Source organism: Zosterops lateralis, assembly GCF_965231275.1.
Source record: "Zosterops lateralis genome assembly, chromosome: 5".
Taxonomy (NCBI): Eukaryota; Metazoa; Chordata; class Aves; order Passeriformes; family Zosteropidae; genus Zosterops; species Zosterops lateralis.
Genome location: NC_139766.1, coordinates 54,495,439 through 54,517,216, shown reverse-complemented (window position 1 = coordinate 54,517,216; position 21,778 = coordinate 54,495,439). Strand labels below are relative to the sequence as shown.

Genomic DNA, 21,778 nt, shown 5'->3' with positions numbered 1-21,778 from the left:
ACCATCTCTGTTTCTGCAAGGTTTTAAGCAGTCAATGAAGAATGAGTTTTTCAAACATGCATGTACAAAGTCCATGTATGGCTTCTACTGTTTTTTCTATAATTAAAGTGTTATTTCAGGATTTGCTGGTTAATTTTCAACTGAGTAGCTGCAGTACAGGAATCTGTGCTTGGGCTGATTTCTCCTTTACAAAAGCTGTGCTAAGTTGCCATACTTGAAAGCCTGCTGGGACTGCAGTTCCTGGAAAAGTCAGAAGACCTTAGCAACTGCAAAAGCCTAGATGGTTTAACTAGGCAAGTATGTCTGTATTTCACTATTGACAAAGATCAGTTCTGCAAACCCATCAGGCACTGGGAATTCCCAGCTCTGGCAAAGGAGCCGACTCATTTTAGCTCTGCTCCTCCCAGTTACGGCAGTAGGGTCAAGTCACGTCCTCTGCTGGGATGCAACAGGGAACAAACAAGAGCAAGAGGATGACACAGTGCAAACAGCTTCTTGAAATATGCAAGTTCTGCCTAAGCAAAACATCACAGGCACAGTGAGCAAAGAACCAAGGGCCTGGGAAGTTTTCAGAAGGAAGTGATTTATTATCATTGCAGATTAATTGCTTTGGGAAACAATCCTTTACCCTGCCTGCTTTTTGTTTATGTAAGAACAACTCTTAAAGAGAAATCAAAGAATAACCAGCAATACTTTAAAAAGCTCCAAGAAAGATAGCTACAAAATTGTAAAAGACACTTACTCTCCAGTAGCAGGAACATTGCTACTGACTTGTGATACGTGGGCACTGTAAAAGAAAAAAAGAGAAGAAAGTTAGATCTCATAATCAAAGTAAGGTCTTAAAACCTCTCGCTCTTTGCAGTGCTAAGATTTAAAGGTCTGACCTGTCTCAACAACAATTGTGTACACATGTCACAGGTTTTCCCCTCAAGGAATTTTCACTCCCACTGTGAGGTGGCACATTTTGACAAGTCAATATCCTCAATTAATTTCCCTGTCATTCCCATGCAATAAGCAAAGGTCTAACAGCAAGTATTTCAACCTCAACATGTTACAGATTTTTTGTTTTCTTGTGGGCTTCCTGCTGCTGATGTTTTAGCCTCATCACAGAAGTCTTTGCCTTTTGAAGCTGACTTGAAAATGTATACACTTAATATTTAACTGCTCTCTGTTTAATTATTCTCTATTTGAACATGCTCAAAGAATATATTCATATTCTTTCCTTCACATTTTAAAAAATAAAATCTATGCACTCTTCTCTCCTTTTTACCTCGATCTGTTATCAAGCTCAGGAAGAGCTGACACAAATGTAGATGTTATCACTTGCTGTTCAGAGCCCTTCTGAACAAGCTCACCTGCCCTTCCCTGCTTTCTTCCCTCTGCCAAGCTGAGCCCCATCCTGCCCCTTTTTCACCTACTAACTCAGCTGACTCAGCCTTGCAGATAAGGTTACACTGCCTATTCATCCCTCCTGCGACCTCCCTTAAGTCAAATAAACTACAGGCCTAGCAGTTTAATTTTGAATCACCCCCATATTGGCAGAGTACAACTGGCTGATAAATCCCAGTAAAATGTGCTCAGGGTACAAGCACCAGGCTGGATTCAAAATGTTCTTCCTGCCAAAACAGCCATTCAATTTTCACCAGTTTCTCTCAAATAATTTCATTGCAGAACCATCAACAGCTGATTTGCCTTTGCTACCCAAAGGTTTCCTCTCTGCTTCCCTTGAATACTTTGCACTCCACTATATGGGGCTAGAGCTAGCTAAGAAGCTGCAGTACTCTCAGATAACCAGTCTGTGGCTTTACTGGGTTTGACTGTCATTTGGCAGAAGTCAGGCAACAGAGGAAGAGAAGGATAAATGAGGGGTCACTACAGCTAATTTAACAAAACCAACAAACCAGTGTGACTCCTCCCCACAAAAACCCAGCTATAAATTACACTGTGCTCCAGGCTGAGCCGGGGTATTCACCTAGGGTCTAACCACACACACAGCCTTTCCAGTCCCAGCTTCACTCAGAGCTACTCTCCAGTCCCAGCACAGGTCACCAGAGTGGTGGCACACCAGGAAAGCAGTCCTGGACTTGCCAATGTCCCACATACCTGCGCAGGACCTGAGCAGTTGTGTCATTCAGATAATTTCATGAAGACATACAAACAACTATTACTGCACCTATAATTACAGATAAAATATCTGCATACAGGAAACAAAATTTCCAAGATCACACTTCCCACATCCAACATCTTAACTATCAACTACAGGATGGTGTTGGAATTTGAAGTGCACACTTCAAGCAGCCCACTTGCTTTCCTGTTTGCGTACAGGAACCATGTGGCCTCTTCTTAGCCCAAAACTATTGTTTAAGACCTGGTCTCCCATGGAGACATATCAGCAAGTAAGGTGCTAGTGTGGTAGGCTAACTCACGTTTTAAGATACAGCTCATGTGCTTGCTACAGCTCCCACACCCATGGGAGTAGATTAATGCTGTATCACCTTTTTATAATATCTACATGCAAACCAAACTGAGTGAGGGTGTCTTTTGTATCACACTTTTCTCTGTTTTCATGCCAGGAAAGAGGTAGTGGAGAGAAAAAAAAGGATTGTATGGATTTTAGCTTTTTTAAAACATCCCTAGGACACAGGCTTTTCTACCAATAAAAAATTTTCTAACACCCCAGTAGATTCTGTAGTTGTCTAATTCACAGTTAACTGTGTGCTTTACTAACACCAATTCAGTTTAAAGTACATTAACCTGACTAATTTTTAATGATGCGTAACAATTAATTTACTGTATCTAGAAAAGCCCTATTCAGGCAATACAGATTCTATAAGAAATACAGTAACACAGTGATTTTCAAATTACTGACAAATAACAAAGAAGTACGTATCCATTACATGCCAACTGAGTGGATGACTACAAAATGAAGCACTGACATTCTGATTTTATTGTACTGAATCCAAGTTTATCCTCAGCTCTGTGACAACTTAATGCTCTTTTATTAGCTCCTTCTCAATAAGACAGAGATTTTAAAACAGTTTTTCTAGATACACTAATTTCCTTTTAATTCCACAGTTGGTAACTTTTCTGGCTATTTCATTTTGAAGCTTAATTTAAATGTGTTGCTAAATTGCTTTACTTACTCTCCACCAACCTTTCTTACACCAAAGAACTTCACATCCAAAACAAATGGTGGAGGGGAGAAAGTTACACAGTGGTTTTAGGATTCAAGCCTGCTGCAGGACAGAACAGGCAGTACAAGAGCACGTTGGCAAACTCAGGCAAAGATACCAACCTGTAAGGATTTCAGAGCCCAGACAAGCAACCAGGCAGGCAGGGTGTATCCTGCGGGCTTTTCCAAACTTCTTGGGTGGCAGAAGTGGCCCTGCTGTTGGATTTACACAGAGCAGGCAGGGCGAGCCATGCCTAGAAGAGCTCTCTTGTCATGCCCGCCTGTGCAGGCAGCTGCCTTCCTCAGTAAATCATCCAGACAATGGGAACTCATGTTCTGCTTCAGTTAATTATTTTCTCCTCACATCTGCTCCATTTCACTGATATGTACAGTCAATTATCTCCACAGCTAGATTATCTTTATTAAATTATGCAGCTGCTGATGCACAGCACGCTGAGAAATACTGACTTTTCAAGAAATTACAGGTTCTTCTCAGGTGACTGAAGGCAGCAGGACAGTTTCCCAGTGCTGGGGGACTTTTACTTTCAGAAAGCCAGCCAGAAAACCTGCATAAAAGTACACAACTGTTTTAAGTGCTATGAACTTTTGAACTGGTTTCTTACGACCATCATGCTTTTCCTTTTGGGAAGTCCAACCTCTAGCACTTCCCAGTTTTGTCTAACTTGTTTACTCAAGTCTTTTGCTCACTTTCTGAGGTGCTCTATCAGCTCTGGATAATGTCTTACTTCACAGGTAAGGCAAACTCTTACTGCATGGCCTCCTTTCTTCTGTTTCAGCCTCAAGGACGAGAAGGTGGTATTTTCCATCACCATTTAATCTCACCTGTGCCCCCTAACTAGCACTCCCTAAGTTTAAAAGATGTGCACTGGAGTGAGAATTATCTCATGCAATGCCTGCACCTTGTCTGGTCTGTGTTGGGCATCTTGTGATAGCAGATGTTGGATATCAATGAGTTGGACATCAATGCCCCTCCTCCTGATTTCTTTCACTCAAGCCACTGTTGAGGAAAATATCTTAGCATCTAGACAAAAAGAGCAAAGAAAAAGCATCAAACAGAGCAAACTACAATACTGACATACTGGCATAGTGCTTTCCCAGATTGGGTTTTCATTTATGAAGTAATTTAATTAATTCTTAACAATACCTAATGGCCTAATTCATAGGCTATACTTGCAGTCCAGAACTAAAGTCACTTGTTGCTGAAATGTATTTACAGTTCATTTGCTTGATTCAGGAAACAAAGATGGCTTTTGTTCTTGTCTTTGCTTTTAAAAAAGCTGAACACAACAGTAAAAAAGCCTCAATCGATGCACAAACTTTTTATCATTTTGCTACTCCGTCAAAGTTGAAGATGTTTAAATGGCTTTGACACAACAGATGGGAAATTCCTGAAGTCCTCCTGAACACAGTATTTCAATCCCTGATCTAGGAAGTTCATATTCAGAGGTATTTATATGGTCTAAATGCTATCCACTCTCCACACTGTGACATGCAATACTGCAAACTCACATGGATCCATTTTAAGACAACTGCTTTATCTGACACACTTTCAAAGAGAAGTGTTGTGATGGCATACAAAATGTGAAAATAATGAGTTTAAAAACAAAAAGGGTGTGCTCTTAGTTACTGGGATGTCCCATCACACAGACGACATGCTGTCATTATTTTCTCAGCACCTTCACACTTTCACAAGCTCAGATCAAATTACGATTCCTTTAAACGTGGTAAATTATCTTTTACACTACTTTGTTACTACACAGAAAACTAATCCCACTAAAAGCAACTTTACTCGGGATTCCTAATGTTTTTCACTTGCACCTCCTTTATGACAGATGCACACTGACACCTACTGCTTGAAGCAGAGACAACCCTGTAGGGGATTCATAGAGACCACATGATTCAGCTTGGTGAATTTGCATGATTGTGTTTGTGCAGGCTCCCCTGCTGAGCAGGGAAATAATCCTCAAGGAGCCTCAGACCTGCATGGCAGTCAGGCATCCAGAGCAGGAGCACCTGGTGGCCTGGTGTTTACTTTCAGCCAGTGCAGGTGTGATGGACTTGAACCTGCATCACGTAATGTACCCGTGATTTGTGATGGAGCCCAGCACTTCTGTGCACTTAGGACACGTCCCATTGAGGGAGAAGTATCCAGTGTGAAGGTGGCCAAGCAAATTTCTGAGCAGGTGTGAAATCCAGAGCAAAGTTTTCTAGTTTCTTCAGGAAAATGACCTGAGAACAAACAGCATAAAACATCTCACCCAATGAATTTCAGGGTAAGAATACCTGACCTGCATTATTGAGAGAGTTGTCTCAAATAAAAACTATTGAAAGGAGAAAGAGTCAGTTGTACTGAATAATGCTCACAGAAGTAATTCTAGTAAAAGAATCAAGCAAAACTGTCTAATGCCTTGCCCTGCACTCCTGTGTATTTAATACAATCTTTGGCACTGCTTGTGATGTCAGGTCTCATCGCAATTTCAGTTTAATGCTCTGCATGTTAACGAGGAAGCTCCACACTACAGAGCTTTCGTTTTTCTCCCCTGTAATATCTCTCTGGCTTATCTCAGGACATATCCATCAGGTATCATGCTCCTCTGAAAGCATCTACATGACTAACGTCACATCTAAGGCACACACGCCAGCACAAAGCATGCCTGAAGATTCCCTGTCTTCTGAAAACTCATTGCACATGTGGAGTGGAATTGTGCTTACAGAAACTTGCCACTGCCAGATGCTGCTTCATTACCTGAAACTGCCAAATGTTTCTCGGTACTGATTACTCAATGTAACTGGTATTCACAGTCTCACTAAAGAATAATACAAGGAGCAGTACAAGGAGAACTTTTTAACAATCTCAACTCCCTTTACCACAAGGTTTTGTTACAAAAGGTTTTGGAACGTAAATGCCCTTCAGGCATGACTCCCTGGAACAATCACTCATCTAGCAAGGTTTTACTCTTCTTTTAACTGTATAGAAATCTTCTTGCCTGGTAATGAGCACAGCTGAGGCAACAAATTATCTAATTAAGGACTACAGAGAGGGAGAGGATAACTCTAGTCAGCAGTACATGAATGGATTCAAACCCCAGGTCTCCCAAACTGGTCAAGCTGACATCATCCTTATTATCCCTAATGACAGAGGGCTCCAGCTAGGAAATTAATAATTTTCTGCCCAAATATATTAATAAACTATATGTACACATTCTCTCTTGCATCAGTATTGTTATTTAACATAAACATCCTCCCCTCTCTGTCAAAAACTCAGGGGGAATATGTGTGCTCTGGTTCATTTCTTACAGTAGCTAGGACATCCATTCTCTTTTCTCCATCTTGTAACAATCTTCCCATTTCTTTAATCATATTCACAAACCTAAAGCCATTGGAACACGAGTGACTTGAAACTGTGTAAGGCTTCACCTGTCTATTGTACAGGGGTATCCATACTTCTAAGTGTACTGAAATTACTTCCTTTATATATCCACTGTCAAATGACTGATTCAACTTGAGTATTTTCATCCCGTGAATCTCTTTCATCCCTCCCTGAACAAATAAGTTCACATCTTTTTTTCCCCTGCCATTTCCAAATGTGAGGAACTCCCCTTTCATGGCAAAGATTTTCAATATTAGACCTCAGATATATGACTTTATTACTTATGTTATTATTTTATAGTATATATCTTTAATTTGATGCTTACCTTTATAAATATATAAAAATACGTATATATATATATATATATAACAGTGAGATATTTTATAAATATATCTCTATATCTCACTCTATATAGTATCTCACTATCACGTATTTTCTCCCAGAGGACACTGCCAGCTCCCTCATCCTCCTAAATTTCTGCTATAAGCTCAATTAATGAACATGATTTGACTTTATTCTGCTAATGGCTATTAAGGAAAAGAAGTCCATAGCATTTAAGGATCTCCAGCAGCAATTCCCTTCTCCTTCTACCAGTAATATCTACAGGTCTCACCTCCTCCCTACCCATCTTTAAGTTCTAGTACTCATGCCCACTTTTTCAATATAGATGGCATGATATAAAACATTTTGCTGACATCAGACAGATTAAGTGTACTCCTTTTCTTCCTCTCTCTGGAAAGTCTTTTAAAAAACAATGTGGTTGTACTAGGTTGTACTATTAGTACCACTCTTTACAAACCCATGTTACATTTTGTCTCATTTACCACTTACTCTCATACTGTTACAGACTGCTTATTCCCTTACAAAGTGGCAGTGGTGATGCAGTCTTGACTTTTCCAATATCAAAACAAAACACCCCCCCCCCCCCGCCCCCAACCAATCAGTGTCATTTTAAGAAATAGGATATTTATTGGTGCAACATCTGCATTCTGACGGTTCTGACTTAAAAGTTAAAAACAGCAACCAGGGAAACATCTCCATTGTTAGCTGACATGGTACAGAATAATCAAGTCTCTGATTTGATCCTATTAAAACTGATTTATGGAGAGAGTGTGCTGGTTTTGGCTGAGGTTAACTTTCTTCCCTGGCTGGTATGGAGCTGTGTTTTGGATTTGTGCTGAACACGGGGTTGATAATACAGAGATGTTTGTGTCATTGCTGAGCAGGGCTTATACACAGCCAAGGTCTTTTCTGGTTTTTGTACTGGCAGGGAATCTAGGGGTGCATGGGAGGCTGCGAGGAGACACAGCCAGGCCAGGTGATGCAAACTGACCAAAGGGATATTCCAGACGACAAGACATCATGCTCAGTATTTAGAGTGGGGGGAAGAGGGAGGAAGGGGGGGGACATTTGGAGTGATGGCACTGTCTTCCCAAGAAACCATTACATGTGACAAGGCCCTGCTCTCTGGAGACAGCTGAACACCTGCCTGCCCATGGGAAACTCTGAATTAATTCCTTGTTCTGCTTTGCTTGTGTGTATGGCTCTTTTCTATTAACTTGTCTTTATCTCAAGCCATGAGTTTTCCAGCTCTTACCATTCCAGTTCTCTACCAAATCCTGCTGGTAGGGGAGTGAGTGAAGCAGCTGGTTGCTGGCTGGGGTTAAATCACGACAGAGGGACACAATGTTCCTTCCGTCTGGCAAGAGCCAAGTATTATGCAGTGTTTGGAAGCTAAAGAGCTCTTGTTCCCACTTACTTAACTTGTTGTATAATTATCTATATGGAACTACTGCATAAACACAGCAGTGACCGCTCTGTACCCAAACATTCATGATTCACTTGAAGGATTACTTGAGCAGTATTTCAAACTATGTAAGTGTGGCTGGTAGCAATAGAAATAGATTTGACCATCAGACAGCTAAAGCAGTCTCCCTCCCCTTCCTTGCCCATGGTGTGAAATGCAATTCCTACATATGTCATGCACAGCCTCTGGGGCAACAATTAGAACATTCAAAGTTATACAGAAAAAGCTGGCCACCCACTCAAGTTCTCAGTTGTTGAAGCACCAGGAATTGCCCAGACAGCGCCAGCTCTCCTGCCAAACTAATTGCACTCGGCAACAGACCTCAGGACACATTTCTAATGTGTTACAAACAGAAGCAAGACTTACAAGCTGTTCCCTTTATTTACAAGTAACTGTATCCCAGCAATGTTACAAAAGACACGGGCTTGGCAGGAAGCCTGTATGTCAAGGTGTGCTCCCTCTGTACTCCCACCAGTAATTTCTTCACTTCCCAGCTATGTGTTTATACCTGACTATTTGCAAGGCAGATCCCCATGGAAACCCATCCCTTCTTCTCTGTGGAGATGCTCATTCTTTGTTCTCCCCTCTCATAAGCCTATATCTCTACTTAAGATGTTAAAATTTGCTCCCTTCCTCTCAGAAATGTCCTGCTTTGATATCAGTTTTCTCAGGTCCACTCCCTGCTCCCCATCTCTCCTTGGTGATCTTGACAAGGTCAGCCAAAGACAATCTCCTTCATGGATCATTTTTTTATAATCCAGGAAAGGGTTTGGAAGGACAGTTTTGAGCAGTAAGACAGATGGAAATGTAATGAAACCCTAAAATAATTTGAAGGTCACATTTAGCCAGAAAGAAAAACAAAGGTTTGGACAATTTTCAATGGAAAGACAGGATGAAGATTTAAACTAGGGAAAATTTGAGATGGGAATGTATGTATGCAGCTACAAAATCATCTCCTGAAGGTAAAGGCAGAATCTCCTTTGACAATTTGGAGCTTTTGAGGCACAGCTTGGCAACATCTGCACAAATAGATTACAGAGAACGATGGTGCATCAACAGGAAGGCAGACAGGATCATGCAAGGAGGCTAGTCCATGAACATTTCCCTGACACACATTTCTGCACAGTATGCATTAACCACACTCTTTCTACGCTTCATGTTAGAAAAATTCTTTAAGAAAATACCCAAGCTACAAAGATAAAGAGGAATATACGTCAGAGATTAACAAATTTCAGACATCACGGTAAGAATTCCAATTATCACTGTTCTCACAAAAAGCACCACTGGGATTTCTTTTTATTTGTTTAAACTCTGCAGAGATCAAAGAACCCAATTATAATATCTGGCCCTTCCTCCTCTGCAGCCCTTCATTGTTAATTGCTCTGGCTTCTGTTCTTCCACTAAGTATAAATGAAAGCACTGGAACTGAGCCTGCTACCGAAGCAAGCAGAGCAAACTTTCACAGATGTCAACAGAATTAGACCCCTTTTACAAGCAGTGACTTTGCCCTCCAGTTGGCAAAACAAGAAACAATTTGTTGAAATGCAGCATGAGCACCATTCCCTTCAGTGAGGCTTGCTGGGTACCCAGGCACTCTCCTGCTTTTCTAGGCTGCAGCAGGGAGCTGGATGGGCTGCTGACTCACCATCTGGTTCCTGGTTTCCTTCTGAGCAGCACATGCTGCCAGTTCCTCAAATCCTGTACCAAAATCTTTCCTGTGCTTGCAGATAAGCTACTCAGGCATCTAAGCTACGTAACAAACCAAAGAAAAGAGGAAAACCATGTCCATCTTGTAAAAAAGACCTTAAACCCTGGGCCTTCTCTTGAAATACAAAAGAAATGCAAAAGAGATGGTATCTACAATGACTTATCCCACTAACTGAGCAATAATTACAAATGTAAAATTAATGCTCATTTTGATTACAGTCTGTTCAGCACTTCTGAACCCTTCCCCACATTTAATTCCAATAATGAGTCAATCCCACACAGAAAAATAAATGAAAACAACTGAGTACATACCTCACATAGAAGGGTGACATAGGCCGCTCATCTTCTTGGGAGCTAGAAACAAAATACATTTTGTAAGTTAGTATGCAGCTCATGTCTTGTATTTGCAGCTTAAGATACTCACTCTTTAGAAGCAGAGAGAACAAAAGTGAAATTGCACCCATTACAGAGGTAACACTTAGGTCTATTTTGTCCTCTGGTTGCTGCATGGAAGAAAGCTTTAAGTTACTTTCTTTAAATCCTGGCAATCCAGCTAATTTCTCAATGTCCACAAATGTGGCATAACAGATCTCCTGCTAGACAGCCAGGAGTCATTCTGACTCTGCAACAGTGCTAGGGCTATTCCCATAGCAACAATAAAGCATTTTGCTAGGAAAACCAAGAGAGTCCTTTGCTGCCTGCTGCTCCAGAATTAAACAATCTGACTACTAAAGCCAAGGTTGGGAAAAAAACCAAATGACATCTTGAGTAACCAAAGAAACAGCCACGGCCATGGGTGTATGCATGAGGCTACCTATTCCCCAGTTTTACCACTTCTGTGGAAAGTTTATTTAAATGAAATTTCTGTCAGCTTGAGACCAGGGACTGCCACTGGCTGGCACAGAGGTCCCCTGACAAAATGTTTAGTTGTATTTTAGTTGTCAACTGGCCTGGCCCAAACATAACTACTTGGCAAGTGACTTACCAGCCCTGATCCAGCTCATTGTGTCTGTGCTGGCACAAGGGTAACGAGCTGGGACACAGAATCACACATTATCTCTTGAATTTTTAAAGATTTTATTCATTGGCTTGTAAAAGCTGCTCTGAGCACTTGATAAAGAGGAAAGAAACATCTCTGTAGGATTTGCAACTAGGAAATCAAGTAGTTTCTGCAGCTTCCATTGGAGCCAGCATGAAGCTCCTCCAGCACGATGAGCTGAAACTGGCCTGCAGCCAGGTAAGCACCCCACCCTCTCACTGTACAGAGCCAGAGGCAGATTTAACCACAGCTTATTTCCAACCCAGCCAATGTTACAACAGATCCACAAATATGAACACCAAATTCACTGAGGGGAGCAGAGCATAAGGGAGGAGGCAAGATATAAGGGATTTAAAAAGGCAGACTGACAGATAAGCAAGCCAGAGTTCCAGAAAAATAATCACAGGGATTCAACCCCCCAACTAGAATATGGAAAGATTCACAAATAGACATTACAGAAAAGACCTTAAAGCAGGTGATGTGGGAAACCCAAAATACTGATTTGTGGGTAACACCAAACCCACAGACTGGAAGGAACAGAAAGTGCCACTGAAATTGGTGTGGTCTGACAAAACTTCATCACCTCTGTAAGGAAACAGGGACTGGAGAGCTTTCAGCAGCTCTCCAAGAAGACTGGGAGCACAGCTGCTACTGGAAACCTTGCTGCCACTTCAACAAGCCCATCTTTGTAGCCTGAACAAGCTGCAGTGCCCAGAGCTGCTGCTGTTCCCAGAGCCAGGCAGGATACAGAGCAGTGCACAGTGGGTGGAGAGTGCCTGCCTGTGAACTGAGGCTAACAGCACCTGAAGAGTCTGTGTGAGAAACTGCTATAGCTTTGAGCCTGCCTAGAAAAAGTTGGTGGAAACACAGAAACACCCATTACTGCCTTCCCTGAAGAAAATCTGCAACAAAGACATGGGTAGGAACCTCTGCCAGGTAAGGCTCCCTCCCCTGATGGCAATGCAGTCACCCAGCCTGCATGCATGCTATCGCTTTATTTGGCACTTACAGAATATCTTTTAAAATGTAAAGAAAGTACTTTAAACTCACAAAGCTGCTGGTGAAGCTTTTTGCTATGTTCAGTCCACTGCATTAATAGCTGTACTTGTAATCTCAGTGCAAACAAGTCCAAGCAGTGGACAGAAAACACGAAGAATCTTTTCTCACATAAATGAAAGTTCACAGTGCCATCAAGATTTCTGTGCATTAATGTAATTTCTACTGCTAACACCAAATGATGCTTTATGTACAACTGGCAGTTGCTAAAGCCACACCAAACACGCTTTCTTCTCCATCATAAACACCTCTCCTAATTTCAAGGTTTGTAATTACCTTCTAAATCAAAGCAGCATAATCATACTGAAAAAGTCCAAATAATCTTTTGCATTTATGCTCCCAATATTTGTTTTGACAGAGCAGATGGAAAAGCAGTATTCAGCTGGGACTCTGAGTCCTCTCACATTTCCTTCCCTTTCTTCCAGAGCAAGTGCAACTGGATGACTCTTAAGTTCAAGCAAGTTTTCTAACTGTGCAAAAATTTATCCACCCATACAAAGGAACTGAGGGGAAACGAGTATTTTAAGCAGATTAGCTGAGAACAGCAGAGAAAGAAGCTCTTACAGAAGTCAGAAACTAGGAATCAGTTTTATTTAGATCATCAAGTTTCAAGACTTCACATGGTTGGTAATAATTGTAGCTATGAAAAACCTCTCTTACTCAATAGTGGTTCATAGTCTCGCATGTGCAGCAAATGACCAGTAGCTGAATCTGGGATGAAGACCTCCAAGCTAACTCATATGAAATCCAGAGTTTTGAGAAAATCATAAAGATCTTCTAAATTTCTACCTTGCCCAGGAAATAACTTATCCATTAGGACAAACAGGCTTGGCAGCAAATTAAATTTGGGGGGTTTTTTGTTTGGTTGGGATTTTTTTTATACTCAAAGTTTTGTCCAGATGTATGTATGCTTTATGTCCAGAAGGCATGAAATAACTTTAAAAAACTCCAGTTATTTATTCAACTATCACTGATTACTTGGCCAAGCAGGTGAGTGCAAATACAGCAGTCTCTTTTTTCTCAAGCATATAAATAGCTCCCCTAAATCCAGGGATTAAACAGAAATTAATCGCTTCCATGAAGAAGAGAGATAATCTGACAACTTCCTTCTTGCTAAAAACCAAAACAAATACCAGCCAAACAAACAAACAAACAAACAAACAAACAAAAAAAGCCAAAACAAACATAAAAATCCACAGCAAACCAAACTTGTTCTGTCTATTTCACAGGTAAAGAAGTAATATTATATATGTTTGTGACCACCATTCAGCTAATAAAAAGTCTGTCAGTCTGGAAGGAACACCAGTTTAGCCCACCAGTTAGTTTAGCACATCTTGGGATTTTCAGGCACATCCTTTCTGCCCCTGAAGAAGTAAATAGGAAAGCCTAGGTGAAGTCTAACTGCTAAATGATGAATTTCCACTACAGAAGGAGTGTTACCCTTTTTTGCCTCCCTCTTTTGCAACGGAAATGTTACAGGCAATGTTACCTTCACTCCTCACATTCTTAAACAGGCAAACCTGGTTCTTTTTTTTTCTTCTGACATCTCTTAGAACCATAGAATCTTCAGGGTGAATTAGACCTCTCAGATTAAGTCCAACCTTTAAACCATCTCACTCTTCAGGCAGAATAAGGGAGCTGCTGAGCCTGTTGTAGAGTACCAATTTAGATGTAAAGTTCCCCATTTATTTACATGCATAAGGAACACCCCTGTCTCAGCCCTCTCCTCACTGGCCTGAGCTCCCACTGCAAGTTAGAGAGTGGCTCAGGGTCCTTCCTCCTTGTTTTATTTGCACTTAATCAGCAGCAGTTCTTCTGTCTTAGCTCCTTACACTGGAACCTCCACTACAAAGCTACTGCTGCTTTCCTAGTCCACATCTCTTTTCGAAACTTAAATGGGACATTTAGTTGATGAAATTTAAAAAAAATACTCTGGATTTTGGCTTTGGGTGTTTTTTTGTTTGTTTGTTTGTTTGTTTTTTGTTTGTTTGGTTTTTTTTTGTTTTGTTTTGTTGGATTTTTCCTTTTTTTTTACAATTATGAAAATGTACTTTGACTCATGGGTCAACATTCTGCACCAGAGATGAACGGCCTAGACACTGGCAGGGTCCTGCTGCTGAGCCAAGGTCATGTTTTCCTAATGCCTTGCCAGAGGCTCTGTTTGTTCTAACCTCAAATGTTGGATATGGGAATGGCTCACCTTCTATTCTACCACAGAAATTCTTGGCTTCAAAAGAAATATAGTTGTTTTTTAGTGAAAATACTTTTTAAATGCAAAACAATAGCTATTTTTATTACAATCAAACAAAAAGGCAATGAAAAATTCAGTGACATCAAATTAGTAATGCTATCAAAAGTTAATGCAGGTTTTGGAGGGAGGAGAAGGAAGGCTAAGTTTGGGTGACTTCTTAAAGCTTCAAACTTATCTCCCTTTTGTTTTCTTCTCATCATTTAGAATACTTATGTTTCCTTGGATTAAAAGACATAAAATTTTTGCAGCTACTGAGGATTTTAACAATATTACTTATTTACTTATTATGACATTCAACATCAGCAACACTAAAAATAGCTTCAAGGAAACATTGATTTTTGCTCTTTGCTGAAGGTCTCATCTTATTCACAAATTTTTCAGCACTTCTTCATCCATCCAAGTCATTTCCCCATAGAAGTTATTTCAATGTTGCAAAAAATGCAAGATGGAAACAGCTCATGAAAATTTATTGCATGCTTATTTTCTCAGTAGAGCTATTTACTCATAGCTTGTGCTTCACAGCAGTGGGTAAAAGGTAATGTTTTTGCAAATGAGAAATAGCAGGCAACACAAGCTTTTGCCTTCAAATAAATCCTTCAAAATAAACTTCCTTCAAATAAATATTGAGGTTCATTATGCCAAAGAAGAAAGAATAATACCAGCCTTGATGCAAGATTAACGATAAATTTAATCTAACATTGTAACACTGCAGTGATACAACGGTCATCATTAGAGTCAGGACCTACCCTCAATCCTTGAGCAATGCCACCCTTGCTCTATATCCTTAGAAGAGGAGGAGGGAATGTCATATATGCACTGCTTGAAAAACAAACACTTACTTAACAGCTATTTTCCTCTGAGAGTTATTTCCATGCCAGCATTTCCATTTTCCCTGAAGAGTAACTTTAATAAGTCAAAACCATAACATGCTGTTTTAGATATTTATCTCCAGTCTTCACAATAGTTGTGCTTATACCTAGCCATGCATACCACTGAAACTTTAGTAAGCTAGTCAGCAAATGAGCCACATGTCAAAATCCAAGGCTGACAACCCAGCTTCTTTACTCTGACACCACGTATTCTGCAAAAATATCATACTATCAAAGTATCTCCAATTACTTGGGTGCAGCTGAATTGGTTTAAATATTAAACTCCAAAGGATCCCACCATCTCCCTCAAAGCTTGCTTCAAAGTGGTTTTCCTAAAGATCTCTTAACTAAATTACGTGGCACAGAAATCTATCCATAGGCATAACTGTGCAGGCTGTGTGAGGGGGCACTGAGATTGAAGCATATTACCTGAACAGGGGAAAAAGTATACTGAAGGCTTTTTGCACACCTCCTGCTACTTCAAAGCAATATCAGAGATCAAGGAAGTATAGGCTATCCCACGGCAAGCTGAAGTGAGCAGAACTTCTTGCTGATTAAGTGCCACTGTGAGCAAGAGGCAGATTTTCCATTTATATTAACATACCTGAATATCCCGGAGCCCTTGACAGCATAATTTTGTGTAATTATTTTCTGCTTAGTATCCTCCTAGATTGCAAATATGTTTATCTTTTGTAAAATGACGTCAATGTTAAACAGCTCACTTCTGTTGTTTTACTTCTTAATCTAGTTGGGTCTTATTACGAAAGATGGGGCAGTGTCTTTTTTTTTACTCATGGTTTGGCAATAGTCCTCACTAGGATAAAAGCAGAAAATGGCTAAGAAAGAGGTGGAATGAACGCACCAGCCAAAGTCTCACCTCTTCTCAGAATTAAACAGTGAAGTTGCATAACACACACATACCTGTTGCATTATAATGGAGAAGAACTGTTACTAGGTAACCAGTGATTTCAGTTTCAGGATTGTTTGTTAAAAGCTTGCACACTTCAAATAAAGGTATCAAAGAGGCCAGTTTTTAGGCAAATATTACTATTTTCTTGCTTAATCAGGTGGACACCCAGAGACAAACACCAAAGAAAATTTCCACACCAATTTCCTCTTTTAGTCAGAGCCTTCCATCTCCAGTGGTACTGAGGAAGAGCTTCCACAGGCTCCTACACCCACCATATCACAGCTGTGACAAGACAGGGTACCCAGCTGTGGGTCAAATATGAGCTTGGAAGATGAAAAATTCACACAGCATTTTTGAACAAGCTATGACTTGAGGAAGATAAGATAAGATTCCAGGTTTGAATTTTTCTTCATTCTTCCACCAGAAAAAAACTCCCCCAAATCCAAAGCAAACAACAAACCCCCCCCCTATATTCAAGTTCTCTCCACCCTCAGTGAGCATAATTCACATCTATATTCCAGAATATACTTCATTAGGGCTTGTCAAGCACTCCCAGTACATTGGATAGAAAGCAATAGCAAAGTCCAAAGGATCAGACTTACTTACAGTACAACTTTACACACAAAAATGTTCACAAATGTGCTAAAGAGAAAACAGCAGCCACCCCCTTCCAAAAAAAAAAATTAAAAAAAAAAAAAAAAAAAAAAAAAAAAAAAAAAAAAAAAAGGTGGAATACAGCAGTGTTCTTGGGCTAAACTAAACTGCTGGGTATTTGTGAAAGATCTCAAGCAAACCAACTAGCCAACCAGCAAGGTAAATCAAACAATCTTGGTAACTGCAAGTGAGACTGCCCATGCAGACAACTGCTGTTGTACAGGTTAGAAACAGATCAGTCAATCAGTCACATTCCCTACTGATTTCAGATGCACTTGCTAAAAATATCTGTGATGGCTTCACTCTTACATTACCTTGACTTGTTAAGCAACAGAGGCCACCGATCACAAACAAGGCCCAAGTGTGTACCTGCCTCTCTTATCTCCTACAGACACTGGTAGATATGACTGGCAAAGGCAGCCACAGGCTTCAGCTTTGCACAGCTGTTGTTAAATCCACAATAGACTGAGCTAGAATACATGAATTAAAGCATGCATTAACAGCATTAGTAACACTCTAACTAGGAAGCTGGGATACCAAAGCAAGCTAATGCTATTCTGAAAAGAGGGTAGCTTAACAGCAATAGAAGAGACAACTACTGGTGGATAAGGTGCTGGAAAATCAGTAATGCAATCCATGTGACATTCACCAGTGCCTTCTACAGTGCTTGGGCAATATAGTACCTATTGCAGTGAGGATTCAACACATTTGGCCTTCCACCTCTTCCCATGCAACGAAACATAACCCTGACATCCCCATTGTCACTCCTTCATAGCAGGACACCATACCCCACCACATGCCATTCCACAGATATCTATATATAGGATGATACCATATAATCCATATGGCTCTATGTAAGCACTTCATATTTTTTGGAAGACAGATTCACAGCTTACACATATCTTGGTAGACACAGAGCCCTTCTCCCTCTCCCACGTTTTACACACCAGCTACACATTTGTATTGCTTCAGCACAGAAGAGTTTCCATGGCAGGCACAGCATGGCCAGCTTTGTGGCCCCAAGGAGAGCATGGAGCAGGGCACCTGCAGGAGATGGGCAGGAGCAAGTTCATTCACTCAGGAAAGGAACCAAGTGTGATCACTGCAGGCAGCTAATTCCCTTTCTTGAGAGGGAAAGAGAGATTCTTTCAGCTTGGCAAGTGTCCTAAATCACAGAACCCGAAGGGTGCCACTACTCTGATTAAACCCATGACAGGAACTTATGCACTGCAATTTGTCCATGCCTCAGCTGGAACAGCAACATCAGTCTATCCACCCCACAGCAACCAGAAACATCGTGCTATCCGTGCTGGTACAAACCAATACTAGAGGTATCAGCTTTCCTGAAGCTGACAAAAAATGCTCAAAGCCAGCAAAACTCTGCCCTCAGGGAGGGAAGAACAGGGAAATAAAGGTGCAACCTGGAGAATGCCACTGTAAAGGGATCTGGCGATCTGTGCCAAAAAAAACAATGTGCTAAAAAGTACAGTATATACAGACTAAAAATAGATCAAGGAAATGGAAATTTCATTAATTATTTTAACTGAAAAACTTAAAATAATTCTGTACCATGCTTACAGCTTAACAGAGTTTGAAGAAAATGCCTTATTTTTGAAGTGCTGACTGCATCTCTAACTGATCGAGACTCAGTCCTTGCAACAACAAAGAGTCTAATTAGAGCCAGCCTGTGAAAGCTATCTTCCCCTGGGGTGAAGAGTCAAGAGCATAATAACAACCACTTGTTCCGACCACTGCTAGGACAGTCAGATCCTTGGGAACAGAAAGGTTAAAAATATTATGTGAGACTGGTCCTTCAAATAGAAATGATGCACCGTGACTACTTCTTTAAGACATTCAAACCATATTTCTGTTTCTCTGCAGTCATCAGCATGGAACCCCACGACTGCAATAGTGTCAAATTTTCTCCACATCTACCTGCAGAGGACCCTGCACTTTATCAAGACAGTAACAGTTTGGGCAGCAATTTCAGCTACTATTTTATTGTGTTCAAGTAAGCAGCAACTCTGCAGCTTCTGCTGAAACAGCACCACCACAGTGCTGAAATGGCACGGTAAATTTTTTATTTATGGTTTCATAGATTACAGAAAGATTGATATTCAGGCCATTCAAATACTACTAGGGAAGACATGGGCTGCTGAATTTTGAGAACTGAATGAGTAGTAAAAATAAAAATAAGAATGTGATGAGCCAGTGAAAGGGCTGCGTACACTCCTCCCCGCAGTGGGTCTGTGTGTGCCTTGCCATTTCAGAAGCTTCACTGCATCTGTCCCTGCCATAGCGCGGCGCGAGCACATGCCAGCACAGGTACTTTCTCACAGCCGGTGCTGAAGAGAGGTGTGCGTCGGCATCCTGGAAACACCCAGCCTTTTTCCTCCGAAAACTAAACCTCTGGCCCGTGCTGCGGCAGGCTGGGAGTGTGGGCTGTGCGCAGGGCAGCCCGGCCGAGCTCCCGCACCGCAGTACGGCCCCGCCGCGGGCAGCCCCGGAGGGCTGGGCTGTGCCCGGAGCCGGCGGAGCCCCAGCGCTGCCCGGGGTCCCTCTACACCTGCGAGCCGCTCCCGCCCCGCACAGAGAGCGCTGTGCGGATTTCGGGGCGCTGCATCGAATCTCCCTCTCCGCCCGAGGACGCCAGAGATCCCCCGCCCCCGGAGACCCGCTAACAGCCCCACTTGTTGCAGCGCCCCGGCGCCGGGATCCCGCTCCCGAGCGGGCATCCCCGCTCCCAGGCGGGGCCCGATCCCGGCTCCCCCGTGCCGGACAGCCCGGCAAAAGCCCCGCGCTGGGTCCCGGGCTTGCCCCGGTGGGCACGTACCTCTGCAGGGGCATCACCTCGCACGCCATGCTGGCCATGGAGCCGCTGCCCGCCCGCCCGGCCGTCCGCCGCGCCTCTGGCCGTGCCCGCAGCGCCGCCAGCGCCTCGCCGGGGAGCGCCCGGCCCCGGGGAGGGGCGAGGGGCCGCCGGGCCCGGGTTGGCGGCTGCCGACGGCCCGCCCAAGCACCGACAGCCTCGGCCCGGCCCCCCAGCTGCGACACCTGCCACGGGCCCGTCCCTGCTCGTCCCACCGGGCCCGCCCGGCACAGGGTTACCAAAAGCGGCTTCTGACGGCCGGCTGCTTCTGGGCCTGCAAAAGATGCCACAAGCCGAGGGCTAATGGCTCCTTTCAACAGCAAGACCCCACAAGGTCTTCTGTATCCCTTTCAGTAACTATAACCCACCGCCCTTGTTCCTAAACCCGCCCAGGGTGCAGTGCAGTCTTTCCTGAGCCGCCTCCCCACGGCCGCAGCGGCGCCGGCTCCGCTCCGGGAAGGGCGGGCGCGGTGCTCACAAAGCTGGGCAGACCCCCAAAGCTCCACCACACCCTCGCGGGGCTGCTCTGGCTCTGCCCTCACACACCTTAACCATGGATCGGTGTCTAGTAGGGCTGGCACAACTTTTGAACTTGATCCCTTCGTGTTGTAGTAGACACTACCGCGGTTTGAAAGGTTTGTGCCGTAGGTTGGCCACTCGCTTCTGACCCACTGCAAGGAGAGCTCTTCTTCCCTTCATAATTGAACTGAAGAGACAACTGCAGAGCCGAACTCATGTTCCCAGTGGGCTACTCTCCAGCACTCCTGCCTCTATATCTGTGGCTGCTGACCAACTATTGCTCTGAAGCAGCAAATCACACCGTAGTGTTGGGTAGAAGTTTGGGGCTGGGAAGAGCGGTAGCAAAAGAGCCGAACACAAGGAGTGTGTCACTTACCAGGACATAGCAGCCTTGGAAAATGAACAGGACAAAATCACTAAGGCCTTGCACCAAAACGTTTAATGGCTACTGAAGGAGCCAACGCAGAGTTTTACTTTTCACCTTTGCAGCTCCTTTGCCCAGAAGGCTGAGGAAATGCTTTCCATTTCCCCGAACACGGGACAGAAACACTTCAGTTGCTGCCCTGCTTATGAACAATGTTATCCCACTGCATGCTTAGTGCGATGGGAAAGGGGACAATACTAATCTGATAAAGGGGCCTAGGAGTGTCTTTTCAACACTTTAGGTGATACAAACATAATGGCACATGTCAATCTGCAAAAACTCAAGTCAATATTGGAAGTACCACCCCGTTCAACCCTGGTGAGGATTAGTGCTGGCTTGGGAGAAAGCTGTGCAGGAGCTTAGTACCTATATGCTTAACACTTCATAGAGATGTAGATCTTGCAAACTAAACATGAGCCCATCAGCTTTCTGGAGAAGCAGCCAACACTCCCAGGTTCGCAGAGGGTATCAGACATTTCAGAGGGATCCCCAACAGATCCTAACCTTTGCCAGCAGGAGGCATGGGCATTTTCTGTCGAAATCAAGAGCAGTGGGTAGCTGCAGCCTCAGAAAGCAATGGCATGGAGTAGACACGGGGCTCAGTTGAGACGTGGCTTTGCTTCAGTACCCTGAGCTGTTTAATATCTGCTCCTGTCAGCTGGCTGACTGGAAGAAGTGCATTAGTAATGCTTCTGCCCATTGCCTCAGCACAAGCCTGTTCTGCTGCGACAGTTACGCCAGGCACAGCACAGGGCCCCTTTTTAGGAAAGTCAGCAATGCTGATAAAGCACTCTGCCACCATGGATCTGGGCTGCTCTTATCCATGGCAATTAAATGAGTATCTTGATGACTCCCTGTTAAATTAAATGCACCATATGTGCTCATAAGCAACTAAAACTATGAAAGATTTTAGTCTGATACATAAAACTATTCAGTATAAAACAAAATCACCTTGTACTGTTTCACAGTTTGACAATAAATCAAATTGACTTTTCCTGGCCAGTCTTTTTTTATACACACACCATTATTCATAGTTGATTACACTTCCATAAACTGAGTGTTACCATTGGGATGCTATTAAAAAAAATTAATTTTCCACATTTAACTAAG

At 42.6% G+C, this 21,778-nt stretch overlaps 1 protein-coding gene across 9 annotated transcripts in view; it reads right to left on the bottom strand.

The window, feature by feature from the left end:
* FAM13A (family with sequence similarity 13 member A) overlaps nt 1-21,778 on the bottom strand; it is a 116,981-nt gene that overhangs the window by 37,500 nt on the left and 57,703 nt on the right. For 4 of the 9 annotated variants that reach the window (XM_083861360.1, XM_083861362.1, XM_083861359.1 and 1 more), the window contains exons 7-8: nt 10,390-10,431; nt 743-787 (exon numbers count right to left, since the gene is read on the bottom strand). In XM_083861360.1, coding sequence (XP_083717486.1) covers nt 743-787; nt 10,390-10,431 — 87 coding nt within the window. Of the gene's footprint in view, nt 1-742; nt 788-4,092; nt 4,131-10,389; nt 10,432-17,170; nt 17,191-19,689; nt 19,769-20,271; nt 20,415-21,778 lie in introns of those variants that run through there. The other 5 variants (XM_083861363.1, XM_083861366.1, XM_083861367.1 and 2 more) reach the window with 4 other exon arrangements.